The sequence below is a fragment of the Perognathus longimembris genome, chromosome 6 (genome assembly GCF_023159225.1).
Source record: "Perognathus longimembris pacificus isolate PPM17 chromosome 6, ASM2315922v1, whole genome shotgun sequence".
Taxonomy (NCBI): Eukaryota; Metazoa; Chordata; class Mammalia; order Rodentia; family Heteromyidae; genus Perognathus; species Perognathus longimembris.
The window spans coordinates 53,664,242-53,682,609 of record NC_063166.1 but is presented as its reverse complement, the minus strand read 5'-3'; the positions used below and the strand labels follow the sequence as shown (position 1 = coordinate 53,682,609).

Here is an 18,368-nt window from a genome sequence, read left to right as displayed (position 1 = left end):
TCGGTCCCATGGCCCGGTCCCGCCCCGTCCCTCCCCGCCCCTAGCGAAGCGCACACCTGGCCAGGTGGCTGCTTCTATGTAAGGGCAACGGCTGCGCAGTGGGCGGGCCGTCACGTGGCCTGGTTCCTGCGGGGGTGGGGGAAAACCGGTCGGTCCACCTGAGTCATCCATCCTGGGCCTGCCCAACCTCGCCCGCAGATCCGGGAGAACCCACTCACGGCTCTGCTTCCCCCTCCCCCCGCTCACCAAAGACCAGAGCTGGTGACGGGAGACTCCGCCCCACCAGCCTCGAGCAGGTGTGGGAGGCCTCACTTCCTCACTCAGCAGTACAGAGTCCGTTCTGCCGCAGGAGCGGGGCGCGGCCAAGGCCGGCTGGTTGCGTAGCAACGGCGGGCGGTGCGTGGCGTGCGCAGCCGCATTTCAGCCCGACACACAGCGCGCGTCCCCGCCCTCCATCCCCCCCCCCTTGGGTAGGCTCGCGCCGCCGCGTTGGCTTTGCACTCGTTCCGTCTGTCCCGCTGCCGCGAGAAAGACGCTCTGAAGACTCGGCGCCGGCCGTCTCCCTACCCCCCGAGTCCCTGTGACCGTCCCAGCCAAGATGGTGAGTGGAAGAGGGCTCAAGGTGTTGGCCGAGGCGGCTGAGGGCGGTGGGCGCCCGGGGCGCCGCGGGGTCTGGTTGAGGGGCGTGAGTCGCGTCCCCGCCCGCGGAAGGAAGGAGGGCTGCGGCAGTCTCACGGCCTCGGTGGCCCGGGTTGGGCTCCGCACTCCTGGGCGGTTCCCCGGCCTCGGCGCTGCGCCCACTGGCGTCCAGGCCGCCGCCCCGGACCGTGGCTTCCGCGGTCTCCCAGCTGGGCCTGGGTACGACCGGCCCGGGTTCGACGTTCCCACCGCCTGAGGAAATCGATCCAGAGGTGATGGGTCTGCGGAATCCCGCCACGGGGCCCGGATCGGCGCGGGTTTCTCCGCAGCTGTTCTCTCCCCGACCCGCGGGCATTTTGGTCTATAGAGTTCTGTACTTTCAGAAAGGAAAAGAAGGCCTTTCTTGAGGCACACTCGAGGGCGTGATGATTGCTAGCGAGCGTGACCCCGGCACGAGTGGGAGCAGGGTGGCCGGCCTTGCAGTCAGTCGCTTTGTTTGTCGTATCTGACAATCAGCTTCCAGCAGCATTCTCGTGCTTGTCGAATTTGGCAGTCACGCTTTTAACCCTCTCCTGCCTGATCCGTCCATCCATGGTTACACGTTTTCCTTTACCTGGGAACAGTTCCGCCATCACTTGGTAGGAAAGAGGGGAGAGAGGTCATGGTAATACAGATTTTAAAAGCTTTTTTTCTTCTAAGAGTTTAATTACCCGAGCCTCTGAAAGGAAACGTACGCAATGCATTCTAGATGGCGATTTTGCTAAATTTGTGTAATTTCCTTCCTCTAAACTGTGGCTGTAAACGGTTGTAAAACAGTGTTCTCTGCAAGACCGACAGGTGAAACACTTTGTCGTTTTCTGTAGTCTGCACACACTGTTACCATTTTTGGTCAATGATTTGCAAGCAAAGCCTCCCCAGACTTTGCTTGAAATATTCCACTGTTATTGCGTCTCTCTGCCTGGAAACACTTGGTTCCAGTTTGTCCGAATACAAAATGTTTTCACTGAGAACAATTTTGGTTTTCACTAAGGTGTTGAAACTTTCTTACAGATTCAGGCTTGCTCATTAGTGGAAGAAAAAAGAGACTTAGCAGGTAGTTTCTTGATGACTAACGTTGTGTAATTAGGGTTTGGCATGTAGTTTTTTTGTCCTTTAGTGCTGTAAGCTACAAAGAGAATCAGCATCTTAAGTCTTTTCAAGGTTTTAAACGTATACACTGCACTGTTTTTACTAAAACACTTAATGGACAGGCTTGAGTTCTAATAAATTTGACCTTCACTTATGATGGTGTTCCTTGAAGAGAGTTGGAACTTGGTCTAGTGTCTTCTGGTTTAACATTGCTTTTTTTTTTCTATTTTTTTTTGTTTGAAAACAGGACCAAACATGTTCACTTGGGATTTAAATTCAGTCCTTAAGGCTTTGCTTCTAGACTCCCATATTGTAAGGAAACTGAGTCTTGAGGGGATTAGAATAAAGAAAGGGCAGAAAGCAGACTTGACAGACCAACAGATTTTATTTGTTAGTGAAGCCTTGGAAGGGAGACCAAGTTTTTTTTCTTTTTCCTTCAGTATGGCTGAAAGAAAAATGGTACCACCCTCCCCTCTTACAAGTAGGGTCTTTTTCAATATTAGGCAGAAAAAGTCAAGTGGGAGGAGTGTTTTCAATTGAAGTAATTTTCCACCACATATTTTCTGATAAAACGAAGGAAGAATAGTACCTCCTAATACTTTGGGGTAAAGGGAGAATAAATAAACAGAGGCTCTGGGTGAATGCCTGTAATACTAGCTACATTAGAGGTGCAGATCAGGAAGACTGAGGTTCCAGGATAACCCTGGAGAAAACATTTTTAAAAGTTAGGCCCTGGGGCTGGGAATACAGCATAATAGTAGAGTGCTTGCTTAGTATGAAGCCCTGGGTTCAATTCCTCAGCACTGCATATACAGAGAAAGCCAGAAGTGGCGCTGTGGCTCAAGTGGTAGAGTGCTAGCCTTGAGTAAAAAGAAGCCAAGGACAGTGCTCAGGCCCTGAGTTCAATCCCCAGGACTGCCCCCCCCCCCAAAAAAAAAAAAAAAGTTAGGCTCTGTCTTAACCCTCAATCCAGGCTTTCGGAAACAGCAATAAGAGAGAAGAGAGCAATGTAGGTCTATATAGGATTTAGGTCTGAGGTCAGTCTCCAGCAAAAACTCAAGACCTTTTTCAAAAAGTTACTAAAACAGATCCGGGCATGTGGCTCAGGTGATTAGTGCCAGCCTAGGAAGCACTAGGCCCTGACCCTAAGATATATTTTAAATATACAACAAACTTGTTGGTCTTAGGGAGGTCTAGACATCTTACAAGCTACTTGGATGCCTGCAGTGAATTTAGAGCACAAACCAACCAGTTTTAAAGATTACTCTTATATTTGGTCTTAGGAGCTGTACCTCAATCTGGTGATTATAGAACATTATGAAGGTGAAGAGCTCTTGTACTCTAGCACCTTCTTTCTGTTTCTAAAATTATTTAGGTTTGTTTTAAAAACTATTTAGATTTGTTGGTTGCAAGTTTTTGTGCCCACCTTGAGTATTGAGTTTGGGGCCTGGGCACTGCCCCTGAGCTTTTTCACTCATGCTCTACTGCTTGAGCCACAGCTTCACTTCCAGCTTTTTGGTAGTTAATTGGAAGTAAGGTTCATAGACTTTCCAGTCCTGTGCTGGCTACAAAACCACAACCCTCAGATCTCTGCCCCCTGAGTACCTAGGATTACAGGCATTAGTCACAACTGGTGCCTGCAAGGTTTTTGTTTTTTTTTCCTCCTAGTACTTTTTATTTTTAAATATAATACTATTAAGGCATTGCACAGAGAGGTTACTGTTTCATAAGCCAGGTAATAAGTACATTTCTCTTAAGTTAAATTTTAACTGGTAATTGGTTTGTACTGAATAAACAGAGTTACTTCCTAGTTCTCAGTAAGTCTTTTAGAAGCACTTGGGGAATAAAAACAAACGAACTAACTCAAAATCATCTTGAACACTTTAAGATGAGATTTCATGATTTCAAAGGTCTCACTGTAAAGTGCTCCCCACCCCAAGTCGGCCTCCCCACGATCCACATTTACACACCCCAAATAAAACTTTCTTTTGTGTCTACTGAGCTTGCCAGCTTCCTTGTATGTGCAAAGATGATTTACCAGTCCATCAAGTTCCTAGGGTTATTTGTTCTAGTTGGTGTGGATTGATACATTGGCTGTATAGACTTGCCTAACTCCTCCTATAACCTTGTTAAGTAATTGTAGCATGCTGTGTGCTTCCCTGGAAAGTAGGAGTATTTATTTGCCCCTGAAACAGTTAAAGTCTACCTGGCCATCTAACTCTAACTTTACCAAAAACAGAACTGTGCTCTAACAAACTGAGCTAACTGACTGAATCATAAATGAATTCTTCTACTTGGTGGTTAGTAGAACAACCCAGTGAAAAATGATGATGTGCCTATTTGATATACAAGAAAACATCACTTTTTGTGATTTTTTTAAAGCCTCAAAATTAAAAAATAACAATTTTGAAACATTTTAACGACCAACTATAGAGTCAAGATCCTTTTTTAATTTTTTTTAATTTTTTTTTTTTTTTGCTAGTCCTGGTCCTTGAACTCAGGGCCTGAGCACTGTCCCTGGCTTCTTTTTGCTCAAGGCTAGCACTCTGCCATTTGAGCTACAGTGCCACTTCTGGCCATTTTTTTTTCAGTTGTGGGACTTGAACTCTGGACCTGGGTGCTGTTCCTGAGCTCTTCAGCTCAAGGCTAGTGCTCTACCACTTTGAGTCACAGCACCACTAGGCCATTTTCTGTATATGTGGTGCTGAGGAATTGAACCCAGGCTTCATGTATACGAGGCAAGCACTCTTGCCACTAGGCCATATTCCTAGCCCCTCTTTTTGTATTAAAGAGAGAAAAAAGGCTAGGGCTGAGAATGCAGCAGGAAGTTCAGTGGTAGGGTAGTTACCTAGCATGTGGTGTTGGCTTCTATCCACAGCAAATCCCCCTCCCCCTAAAAAAGGAGACTAACTTTGATGTGTTTCAGGGTTTTATAATTGTTAGGGCTAAACATGTATCTTGTGTTTTTTTCCATTCCTTCCCCTTTCCTCCATAGAGAAAATACCTCTTTGGTTAAAGATTTAATGTAGCCTATTAAGGAGATTTTATTTTCAGATTGCTATAAATGATGAGAACATGCATTAAGAAAGATCCTCTCAAGGCCAAAGAGATCCTGGGATGAGTAAACCAGGAAGGATGGTAACAAGTCCTATCTCAGAAGATAGATAGATAGATAGATAGATAGATAGATAGATAGATAGATAGATAGATAGATAGACAAGTAGACAACAAGCATATTCTTTTCAGTTATTCAGAAAATAGGAATGAATGAGGGTGGATTTCATAACCACTGCTTTCCAAGAACACAGGACTTAAAAATTTCAAAGTCAGCCAAAATTGGTAGATTTCATTCTCATTGGTGCTTTCATGCTTTCAGCTGTACATATGGCATCCTTAATTATACATACTGCATTGGTGAGCTTTTTATGTGTATGTATGAGCTAGTCCTGGGTCTTGAACTCAGGGCTTGAGCACTGTCCTTGAAATTTTTTTGCTCAAGAGTAGTGCTCTACTGCATGAACATCACACAGCTCTACTTTCTGTTGATTGGCTTTGGATTTTTATATAAAATGCTATGCCTTGTGTAGCTTTCAGTTCTTTTTGAGTTGTTTTGGGGGTGATATTTTTATTTTTTAACTGCTGAATAGTATTCTTTTTTTTTTTTTTTTTTTGCCAGTCCTGGGGCTTGGGCTCAGGGCCTGAGCACTGTCCCTGGCTTCTTTTTTTGCTCAAGGCTAGCACTCTGCCACTTGAGCCACAGCGCCACTTCTGGCCATTTTCTGTATATGTGGTGCTGGGGAATCGAACCCAGGGCCTCATGTATATGAGGCAGGCACTCTTGCCACTAGGCCATATCCCCAGCCCCTGAATAGTATTCTTTTATGTGACTAAAGTTTTTTCCATTTCACTACTAATGACCATTTGGACAGTTCTCTAATGTATTTTATCTGTTAAAGCTGTTTTTACAATAGGTGGTTTCTATGTAATACGTTATTGTATACTACTTTGCTAGGTGTATTTCTTCTTGGTTTGTACCTGTAAGTAGAAGCCTGGGCTGGAGGGCGTGCAAATACGTTTTAGTCTCTGCTGATGTGTTCTGCTTTGTTTCCCATCTGTAGCTTCTTTCCACATTTCTTTTTTCTTTTCTTAATGCCTATACTGAGGCTTGAACTTGGAGCCTTGAGACTGTCTCTTAGCTTTTGGGCTCAAGGCTGGCAGTCTACCACTTGGGTCATAGTTCCACTTCTGGCTTTTTAGTAGGTAATTGTAGATAAAAGAGTCTTGTGAACTTTGCCACCCAGACTGACTTTGAACCATGCATGATCCTTGATCTCAGTCTCTTAAGTAGCTACTATTACAGACATGAGCTACCAACCAGTACATTTCTTAATTTTTACTTGTTACAAGACTTACTACCTTCACCTACCTGATGTGTGTGAAATGGTTCCTCTTTATTTTAAACTTATCTAATTGGTAGTGAGCAACTATTTTGGTATATATATATATATATACATATATATATATATAAAAACTTTTTTTTTATGGGGGGCAAATTTAAGGTCTCATGGTAGGTATACACACCTAGCCTGCATCTTACATTTTTATGTGCATAATACAGTTAGTGCATTTGACTTCATCTAAATCTTATTTGTAGAGCTATTCAAGCATGAAAAAAAAATCAACAAGCGGGGCATCAGTGGCTCATGCCTGTAATTCCAGCTACTCAGGAGGCTGAGATCTGAAGACTGGTTCAAAGCTAGGCAGGAAAGTCAGTGAGACTTACCTCTAATCACCAGAAAAGTGGAAGTGGAGTTGTGTGGCAGAGTACTAATCTTGAGCAAAAAAGCTCAGGGACAGCACCCAGACCCTGAATTTAAGCCCTATGACCCACCAAAAAAAAAAAAAAAAAATCAGCAAGAACGTAAGAACCTTAGCCTAAGGATTAATATTCCTTTCCTCTGGAGTGTAAGATTCTTTCTAGATCTCTTAACTAAATCACAGAATTCAGTACTCCTAATTCTAATCAGCTCCCTTTTTCAGGCTTCTGGTAGCGGTATTTAGCCAAGGGAAATTAGTCCTCTCCTCTTTATACTTTTCTTTTTCCTAACTAAAACATTAAAAACACATAGGCCACACATGAGAACTCTACTTTCTGCTCAGATTTGCGGTGAACTAAATAAAAGTTCTCTGAGAAAAAAGAGCATTATTAATATAAACGTGCAAAATAAGACAAATAGACATGATTTTATTTTTTAGGTCAGAGGCAGGGTTTCACTATGTAGCTAGCCCTGGCTGGCCTTGAACAAACTTGCTTCAGCTTACTGAGTGCCCCGGATTACAGAATTACTTGTATCCCCATGCCCAACCTACTATTTTTTGTAAATAGGATTGTTTTAAATAAAATGGTGCTCAACAAAGGAGTATTCCTGAACATTTGTGTTTTGTGCTAATAAAACTTGGTTTTCTTTCAGTACTTTTTTTTTTTTTTTTTGCCTGCCCTGAGGCATGTACTCTGGGTCTGGGCCTTGTCCCTGAGCTAGCATTTCACCACCTCAGTGCCATCCTTCCTTCCTTCCTTCCTTCCTTCCTTCCTTCCTTCCTTCCTTCCTTCCTTCCTTCCTTCCTTCCTTTCTTTCTTTCTTTCTTTCCTTTCCTTTCTTTCCTTCCTTTCCTTTCTTTCCTTTCTTTCTGCCAGTCCTGGGCCTTAAACTCAGGGCTGGAGTACTGTCCCTGGCTTCTTTTTGCTCAAGGCTAAACATCTGCCACAGCCCCACTTCTGGCCGTTTTCTATATATGTGATGCTAGGGAATCGATCCCAGGGCTTCATGTATACGAGGTGAGCACTCTTGCCACTAGGCCATATTCCCACCCCTCAGTGCCATTTTCATGGGCTTTTTCTGTGATTTGATTGGAGAAAAGAGTCTTATAGACTTTCCTGCCTAGGCTGGAGCCTCAGATCTCAGCATCCTGAATTACAGGCTTGGGCCACCAGAGTCCAGCTAGTAATATTTTTTTTGAGATTAAGCAAATCATACTTGAAATTTGAAAAAAAAAACTTTATGCATAGTTTTGTTTCAATTTTACTTTTTAGAGTAACAGTTTAGTTCCATGAGTGTCTAGGCTTCAGCTGGTCTTTTGTATATGTAAACCATAGAGCATATTTTGAAAATAATATTGTATACACTTATGTACAACTTAATTGACTAAAGTATAGTACATGCAGGAATCAAACTCCATGGAGTAAATCTTTTGAAAAGTTAACAGTTTGATAAAATAAATAACAGGAGCCTGAAATGAGATTGGTGGGATGAAGAGTAAGAGAGAAGGTAGATTAATTAAGAAAGGAACGCTTATGTGATAAAGGAAGTGGGAAATGTGAAATGAGTCAGAGGGAGGGAACATATGGGATGGAGGAGATTCTGATGGAAGGAGTGACTGACCAAGAACCAATAGACATTTAGATGGACATGTTAAATTGTAACCTCCTAGCATGCATGAAGCCCTGGGTTTGATTCCTCAGCACCACATAAACAGAAAAGGCTAGAAGTGGCGCTGTGCCTCAAGTGGTAGAGTGCTAGCCTTGAGCAAAAAGAAGCCAGGGACAGTGCTTCTCCCTGAGTCCAAGGCCCAGGAATGGCAAAAAAAAATGCAAAAAATTGTAACCTCTTGTACAACCTTTTGAAGTTTGGGGTGGGGGAGGTGCCTAAAAAATAAAATTGTTAGTTTGAGGTTCTGAGTACAAACACCAATACCACCAAATGGATGGATTGTTGAGGTATTTTAAGCCCACTTTCTTTGGGGCATAATATTCCCTTCGAAATAGCCCATAGAAATCATCTTTATAATTTTCCCATGTAAAATTTTTATAATAATTTAACCACAGTTGCCTTTCTGTCTCTGCCATGTTGCTTTGATGTTAGAAGCAAGATGTTTTCACTTGGAAGTGTCTTCTGTTCATTTTTCCTAAATTTTTGTTGAGAAAAGTACAGACTTAGAAAAAATAAACGTTGAGTTCATCATCCCAGTGATAACTTCTGACAAACTTGTTACATTCATCTCTGCTGTGCAAGGGGCTGGGAATATGGCCTAGTGGCAAGAGTGCTTGCCTCATATACATGAAGCCCTGGGTTCGATACCCCAGCACCACATATATAGAAAATGGCCAGAAGTGGCGCTGTGGCTCAAGTGGCAGAGTGCTAGCCTTAAGCAAAAAGAAGCCAGGGGTAGTGCTCAGGCCCTGAGTCCAAGGCCCAGGACTGGCAAAAAAAAAAAAAAAAGAATCTGCTGTGCAAGATCCCTCATTGAATTCAGTTGGTTTTAGTCTGTAGTGCTGTAGCTGACATTGTAATGCTTATGTACTTACTCTATTCCATGATTTGCTTTGTCATGTTAAAATTTTGAGTTTTTAAAAATCCTAAGTAAATTTTAAGCAATTGATTTAGGTAAAAGCAATTAAGAATTAAGAAATTAATCTAGTTGAAGATGTGGAATGGCTAAGAATTAGGTCTGTTGCAGTGAGACAATAGATGAGCTCTTGAAAAACTTTACTACATACATAGGAGGGCCATTTGTCATTGTTTTGCTCTTATTCCTGTCAAAGGAAGCCTCCTTTCCTTATGTTTTATTATTTTATTGATTGCTTCTGTTTATATTATCCCAGAAAAGCAAATTTACTCTTATATTAGGTTATAACTGCAAATATTTTTAAATGATTAAAAAAAATTTTTTTTTTGCCAGTCCTGGGGCTTGAACTCAGGGCCTGAGCACTGTCCACTGTCCCTGGCTTCTTTTTGCTCAAGTCTAGCACTCTGCTACTTGAACCACAGCGCCACTTCTGGCCTTTTCTATATATGTGGTGCTGAGGAATCGAACCCAGGGCTTCATGTATACGAGGCAAGCACTCTTGCCACTAGGCCATATTCGCAGCCCTGTTTTCAAATTTTTGTTGCTGGTATTTTCATGTAATGATAGAACTAAAGTTAATGCACAGGCTGACAAATACAGGTAAGATCTCAACTTGCTCTGGAGTGATTGAAGTCAGTTGTTAAAGCTTGGGAGCTTTGAGGAATAATCACAATAAGGTTTTGTTATAACAATATATGTCATTGGAAATAAAGCTTCTGCTTAATTAAAAATGTGACTATAGCAGTGTTGTCAAATAGAATAAAATGTATTATCTATGTACTTAAAATTTTTCTAGTTGCTCCATTAAAAAGTAAAAAGTGAAATTTATTTAAATAAATATACTTCAAATGTTACCAACATTTAATCAATATTAAAAGCTTTACGTACTCCTTTCCCTCAAATTGTTTGAAATTCACTTTCACTTTAAACGTACCTCAAACACATGCTTTTATTGGATATATTTGATCTAAATTTAGTGTAAAATTTACAGTTGAAAAAGATTCACTTATCAAAGTTGCTCCAAATACACTTAAATTTTCCAGTAATGGAATTCAGATTTAAAAATTTTAAATTTGCTAAAAATACAGACTTGTAGCTGCAGTAGTCCTACATTTATAGGACTCACTAAACTCAACATGGTTAGTGGTCAGTCAACTTTTGAATAAGCCTTATACATTGTGGATGATGTTTGTAATGGGGAGTTAGTATGGTACCAGTACTTAATTCTGTACATTTCTGCATGCACATGTCTAAGAATAACGATGGTAGCATATTAATTTCTTCTATAAGACTTAAAACTAGGGTATTTCTAAGAAATTCTTGAGAGAATCTGCACATACCAGTAGTAAAATGCCTTTGTCTAGTAGCCCACACAGATATTATTGAATGAACACTAATGAATAATAGGGTTTCTTTTTCTTTTCTTTTCTTTTCTTTTTTGGTGGGGGGGTGTACTGGTCCTGAGGCTTGAATTTAGGGCCTGGGTACTGTCCCTGAATTCTTTTGTTCAAGGCTCAAGTGCTCTACCACTTTGAGCCACAGTTCCATTTCTGGTTTTTCTGTTAATTGGAGATAAGACTCTCAGGGATTTTGTCTGCCGGGGCTGACTTTAAACCATGATCCTCAGATCTCAGCCATCTGAGTAGCTAGGTTTACAGGTGTGAGCCACTGAAGCCCAGCGAGAGGACAGCTTCCTATGGAGATGGATTTCTATTCTCATACATTTAAAAAAAAAAAAAGAGGAAATTGAGGTATAAGTACTACAGTAATTAAGAGCTCCCCTTTGTGTGCCACGTAAGAATTCGAGTCTTTTAATGAAGATTCTTAGAGGTGAGGCAAGTATTAAGAGTGTAACACCTTTATTTTTATTTTATTTTTTATACTGCTTACTAAAATTAAATAATTTACTGACATCACTTTGCTTGTCATTTCACTGTGCAAATAAATACTGAATTGGAGATAGTTACAAGGCACACACATTACTTCATGAGCATTAGAAGAATGTAACACCTTTAAAGTGAATCTAGAATATAGAACCCCTTAATCAGTGCTATTCTTCCTTTTCACTAAAACAAAATTGAATGACATTTGATGCTCATCAGGGCATCTTGAGCCATAGAAAGCTACTTGAATGCCTAATAAATGAAAGAAGTAATGCTATTTTAGATAACTTTCAAGTATTGTTAGGCATTGTGTTACCATATCCCATTCAGTTCTTACAGGTCTGGTGAGGAAAGTGTTATCATTCCCATTAAACTATACTGTCAAGTGGCTACAAAGCATGGTCTCCGAGTCTGGCTAGCAAGAGTTTTTGAACATTGGCTTTGGCACTTGGTAAAACTAGTCTTATTGGCTGTTGTGTGCTTCAATTTTATCATTATTCCACATGACAATAGCAGTCACACCTACCATCACAAGATAGGGGCAGTTCTTACAACTTAGTTTAAAGGAATGTTTGGCTCATGGTAAAGTGTTAGCTAAAAAAATAAATGATGGTAGTGTTCAACTATGTTAATTAAAAAAATTCCCACTATATGAAAGAAAAGTCTAAAATCACTAACTCCTTGAGAAGGGATTTCTGCTCAAAAGTGTGCTAATGTTTCCAGGGCCAGTTCTGAGAAGATTTACCTGACATGACAACTCCCGATACTTCCCCTTCAATAGAACCACTCATTCCCCAGGCATCAAAATCATAGAGCTTTGATCACTAGTGCAGCACTAATTAAAGAATCCCTACTTGTACATGTTATTTCTACCTAACTAGGTATACCTTCAGAAAGTTCAAACCCCTTCCCTTTTCTGGTAGAGACACTGGAATTTGAACTCTGGGCCTTGTGCTTGCTAGGAAGGAGCTCTACCATTTGTGCCATATCCTCAGCTGCTCTAAGGTCTTTTATGTCTTGTATTCATACTTATAGTATCTCACAACAGTGCATGTTTTATTGTAGATCAAATAACAAAGAATGGAAGAGAGTATCAAAATTTGTGTCAATAGTTTTTCTCTCCTCCCCCCTCCCCTATGGGGCTTGAACTCCAATGGTTGGGTTCTCACTTGGCTTTTTTTTTACTCTTGCATGATATTCTGACACTTGAATCCCACTTCCACAGCCACTGCCTGGTCTGGCTCCATAGTATGATTCTCAGATCTCTTTTGAGTAGGTAGGACTATAGGCATGAGCTACTGATACATAGCTTTTTTTTTTTGTGGCTTTATTATGATTATCTATATTGTTGTACAAAGAAATTTCAATTTAATATATCCAATAGTTATTTATTTGATTTAATGTTATTTTAGTTTCCTCTATTGGGGTTTGAACACCGGAGCTTACACTTGCTAGGCAAGCAGTCTTATTGCTGAGCCGTGCCTCTAACCCTGTTTCTTTTTTATTATTATTAAATTTTATTGATAAGGTGTTGTGCAAAGGGGGTACAGTTACATAATAAGGTAGTGACTACATTTCTTGTGATCTCTTACACCCTCATTTTTCTTCCCCTTCCCTAGATCAGGTAGCCATATATGCAATATCTAGTATACCAAAATCATATACAGTAAGCATGTAGTTTCCTGGTTATTTTTGAGATAGGGTCTTGCCCAGGCATCTGGGCATAATCCACGTATGTCAGGCTTACCATGTTGATAGGATAAAAGGTGTGCACCACCTCTTTAGATGCCAAAAACAACTACAGGCACCAGAAGTATAGTACTGAAAAACAAAGATTTTTCCTTGCTGAAATTACCATTCTAATATGAAGAGATAAAAAGATTATGGGGCTGGGAATGTAGCTTAGTGGTAGAGTGCTTACCTGGCATGCATGATGCTCTGGGTTCGACTCCTCAGTGCCACATAAACAGAGAAAGGTGGAAGTGGTGTTGTGGCTCGAGGTAGAGTGCCAGCCTTGAGGAAAAAAAGCTCAGGGACAGTGCTCAGGCCCTGAGTTCAAGCCCCAGGACTGCCCCCCCCCCAAAAAAAAGGAAGATTGTGTTAAATAGTGGTGATATAAAGGAAATATGGTACATGTAAAATACTAGAGGAGTTGGCATCTTTAGCCACCCCTTGTAGGTGACATTGGAGGTTAGATTTTCTTAGCAAGGAAGAAGCTAGCTGTATGAAGAACATTTTTAGGCAGGAAAAACTCTTAAGTCGAAAAATTTCAGAAGAGAATGAGTTGAAATCTTTCAATTACATAAACATTATGCATGGTTAGAATTCAGTGCAGAGTAGAGGCTTTACTTGGACTTCTATACATGTGTCCAAGTAACAACAAAAACTATAAAAGCAAGGAAGGTATGGAATGATGTATAATTTCATGCTGTGAAAGAAAGAAAAAACTACCAGTGCAGATAACCAGCAGAGCAATCATTCATAATTGGAGAAGAAAGCCTTCCATGATTTAAAAAAAAAGTAAATTTTCACCACTAAAGCACAACACTTCAGAAGATACTCAAAGGAATTTCGCACACAGAGCAAGATAAATGTAACAATGAAAATATGGTGGGAAATCTCACCAAATGAGTAAGAAGAATCAAAACAACAGAATGATAGAATTACTAAATACTTTTTTTTTAAACAATAACATTGAATCTTAATGGCTTTAGGTCTTCAATCACAAGATACAAATTGATGGACTGGGTTTAAAAACAAGACTAAGCTATTTGGTGTCTTCAAGGAACACTTACCACTGACATACTCTAGCTTAAACTGAAGCAAATGCAGCTTAAAAGCAATCAGGGACTAGTCATGCTCATTTGACAGCAGACTTTAAACCAAATTAGAAGAGACAAGGTCACTTTGTATTGGTAAAGAGAATAGTCCATCCAGAGGATTTATCTATTGTAAACATACACACCAAATGTCAATGCATCAAGTTTCATAAAGGAAATATCACTGGACACAAAGGCTCAGATAGTTTCCAACACAGTAGTGGGAGATTTTAATACCTACCCTCACTTATAAATAGGTCACCCAAAGTGAAAAAAATTCAAGTCATTTCAGAATTTGTAGACACTATTGACCCAGATGGTAAGCCAGAATATTCCATCTACAGCTGCAAAATACACATCCTCAACAGCCCATACAACTCTTTCCAATAGATCATATATTTTGATACTTGTATTTTGAGTAAGTTTTAACAAATGTAAGAAAATTGAAATACTTGTGTGTTTTTTCTTTCTTTTTCGCCAGTCCTGGGACTTGAACTCTGGACCTGGGTGCTGTCTCTGAGCTCTTTTGCTCTAGCACTCTACCACTTGAACCACAGTGCCACTTCAGGCTTGTTCTGTGACTAATTGGAGATAAGAGTCTCACAGACTTTCCTGTCTGGGCTGGCTTCAAACCATGATCCTCAGATCTCAGCCTCCTGAGTAGTGAGGATTACAGGTATGAGCCACTGGGGCCCAACGATTTCTCCTGTTTTTTTTTTTTTTTTCAGATCACAGTGGGCTATAACTGGAAATCAGTTACACAAGAAACTGCAGAAAATATTCTAACACCCAGAGACAGAACTTTTTTTTTTTTTTTTGCCAGTCCTGGGCCTTGGACTCAGGGCCTGAGCACTGTCCCTGGCTTCTCTTTGCTCAAGGCTAGCACTCTGCCACTTGAGTCACAGCGCCACTTCTGGCCATTTTCTGTATATGGCATGCTGGAGAATCGAAACCAGGGCTTCAAGTATACGAGGCAAGCACTCTTGCCACTAGGCCATATCCCCAGCCCGACAGAACTTTTTTTTTAAATTAAATTTTATTGACAAGGTGATGTACAGCGGGGGTACACAAAACAAGGCAGTGAGTACATTTCTTGTCACATTTGTTATACCCTCCCTCGTTCAGGTAAGCATATATACAATATCCAGTATACCAAAATCATATACAGTAATCACATGGGGTACGCCAAAGGAAATTCACCTAGTACAATAAACATAACGACAACAATAAAGTCCTCCTGTGTCCTTCTTTTGGAGTTCACCCTGCTCAACCTCTTCTTATACAATCATATGCACATAGCTGTTGAACTACTGCAATCCTCTGTTAGGTCTGTCCTAGACCTTTTTATGTTTATTTGGCAATTGTTTGGTTTTAGATACACAATGTAAATTCGCTGACCCAAACATGTGGAAAAAATACCATTCAAAAAGAAGTTTGCCACCCTGCAGACCTGGTTTCTACTGTTCTCCTCTCCCCACCCCCCCCAAACCAACAATCATATATTAAGGAGACCATGTGCCTCTGTTCTCTGTGTTCCAAGCTTATCTCGCTCAACATTATTTGTTCAAGATCTGACCATTTCCCTGTGAATACCATTATTTTTTTTCTTTTTGCTTCTCTTTTTTATTTTAATTTTTATTGTCAAGGTGATATACAGAGGGATTACATTTACCTACATAAACTAGTGAGTACATTTCTTGTCAAACTTGTTATCTCTTCCTTCATTTTTTCCCACCTTTCCTCCTCCCCAACCCCCCCCCCCGTTGTACAATTCATTTACAGCATATTGTCTTGTAAGTATTGCAGTTGCATTGGTTCATCTTTTACCCATTGTCTCACCATTTTGATGTTCTCCTTCCTTTCCCTAATTCAGAAAAACATATATATATAATACCCAAGATACCAGAATCAAACACAGTGACAACAGGAGCTAAATCATATGGAAGATAAACAGAAGAAAAAAAGAAATAATTTTACATAGTACATTAAAAATAACATCAATGGTAAACTGTTTCCATATTTTAGAGATCATTTTGTTTAGCATCATCTTATTGAGCTATTGTGATCCTGTGCTAGGACTATCCTATATATATACTAATTATTACCAGTGAGAGAAACCATAGAGTCTTGTTTTTTTTTGGTCTGACTTACTTCACTTAGTATGATTTGCCCCTGCCATCCCCCCCACCTCCCCCCCACGGAGGCAAATACTCTGAAAACATTGCAGGAAGGAATAGGAGAAACACTCACTAGTGCTCCTTGGCATAGGTGGAAACTGTCTTAATAAAGGCCCAGAAACACAACAAATCAAAGAAAGCTTAAAGAAATGAATACCATTATTTTTATCATTTCTAATCGCTGTCATACTCCATTATATACAGGTACCACATTTTTTGGATCCATTCATCTGTAGTGGGGCATCTGGGTTGTTTCCATATTTTGGCTATTGTGAATTGTGCAGTGATAAACATGGATGTACAGATGTCTTTATGGTATCCTGGGACCTGTTTTTCAGGATAGATGCCTAGGAGTGGAGTGGTATGGCTAGGTCATAGGGTATGTCTATGCTGAGTTTTTTTGAGGAACTTCCATATTGTTCTCCAAAGTGGTTGTACTAGTTTGTACTCCCACCAACAGTGGAGAAGGGTTCCTCTTTCTCAGCATCCTCTCCAGCATTTGTTGTTGCCCAAGTTCAGAGTATAGGCCATTCTAACTGGAGTGAGGTGGTATCTCAGGGTTGTTTTTATTTGCATTTCCTTTACTGCCAGGGATGTTGAACGTTTCCTCATATGTTTTTTTGCCGCTTTTATTTCTTCTGTGAAGTCTGTCTTTAGCTCCTTTGCCCATTTAATAATTGGTTCACTGGGTTTGGGGGAGGCTAGTTTCTGAGTTCTCTGTAGATGACCGATATTAGGCCTTTGTTGCTGTGTTGGTGAAGATCCTTTCCCATATGGTTGGCTGTCTTTTTTTTTTTTTTTTTGCCAGTCCTGGGCCTTGGACTCAGGGAGTGCTGTCCCTGGCTTCTTTTTGCTCAAGGCTAGCACTCTGCCACTTGAGCCACAGCGCCACTTCTGGCCGTTTTCTATATATATGTGGTGCTGGGGAATCGAACCCAGGGCTTCATGTAAATGAGGCAAGCACTCTTGCCACTAGGCCATATTCCCAGCCCGGTTGGCTGTCTTTCTAGTTTAGTGGCTATGTCTTTAGCTGTGCAGAAACTTTTTGTTTTGTAGTAGTCCCATTTGTCGAGTCTCTCCCCTATCTATTGTGCCCCTGGGACTCTTGTTCAGGAAGTTCCTGTCTGTGCCTATAAATTCTAGTGTCTTTCCTACTCTGTCCTTCAGTAGTTTCAGAGTTTCAGGTCTGATGTTGAGGTCCTTAATCCATTTTGAGTTGATCTTGGTGCGTGGTGATAGGCTAGGGTCCACTTTGAGTTTTCTGCATGTGGCTGCCCAGTTTTCCCAGCACTAGTAGTTGAAGAGGCTATGTTTTTTCCATTAGCTCCTTTGAGGAGACAGTACTTTTCAACACTGAGTTGGACGTTGGAGAAAGGAGAGAGGGAAACAACCAAATAAAAACAGAAACACAGCTTACTAGAATTTTTGGAAATAGCAGGACATGCTGAGAGCAAAGTTTATAGTTAGGAGTATCTACTTAATTAAGAGAGAGAAGCTTCAAATAATTAATCTGACAATGCATCTCAAGCTCTTAGGAAAGTAAGGAGCCAAACTTGAAAGCAGTGGACAGGAATAGTAAGTATTAGGGAGAAATGAGCATTATCTTTTTTTCCCCCCATCCTTGGGGTTGAACGCAGGGCCTGAGCACTTTCCCTGGCTTCTTAAGGCTAGCACTGTACCACTTGAGCCACAGAGCTACTTCTGGCTTTTTCTATATATGTGGTGCTGAGGAATCGACCCAGGGCTTCATGTATACAAGGCAAGCACTCTTATCACTAGGCCATATTCCTAGCCCCTCTGGGTGTCATATTTTTTCTTAGCTATTTCATTTAAAGCTTCTGCTCTATCACTTGAGCCAGGACTCTAGTTCTGGCTTTTTGCTTTTTAATTGGAATGGAAATGATAGTCTCTGATTTGTCTGCTCAGGCTGGCTTTAAACCAAGATCTCAGCTCTGTAGTTAGGATTATAGGTATGAACCAACTTGGCAATTTTTTTTCTTGCTTTAATCCTCTAAACTTCAAACTATATTGAATAAAAGTAGTGAAAGAAAATGTCCTCTTCTTGTTACTGATGTTAGAGGATGTTGACTGTCAGTTGTCACATAGAGTCTTTTGTTTGGCCACAGGGGGGGAGGGTGGTGGGGGACTTGAACTCAGGGCACTGTCTCTGAGCTTTTGCGCCTCAAGGCTGGTGCACTACCACTTTGTGCCATAGTGCCACTTCTGGTTTCTGGTGGCTAATTGGAGATAAGTCTCACAGACTTTCAGTGCTGGCTTTGAACCATGATACTCAGGTCTCAGCCTTCTGAGTAGCTAGG

General features: G+C 40.9%; 1 protein-coding gene across 1 annotated transcript in view; it reads left to right on the top strand.

Annotated features, from left to right (window-relative positions):
- Positions 1-463: 463 nt before the first annotated feature.
- The window catches only part of Dstn (destrin, actin depolymerizing factor), a 29,600-nt gene continuing 11,695 nt past the window's right edge, over positions 464-18,368 (top strand). Inside the window, exon 1 of the mRNA XM_048348761.1 lies at positions 464-601. Coding sequence (XP_048204718.1) covers positions 599-601 — 3 coding nt within the window. The 5' untranslated portion in view covers positions 464-598. The remainder of the gene's footprint in view (positions 602-18,368) is intronic.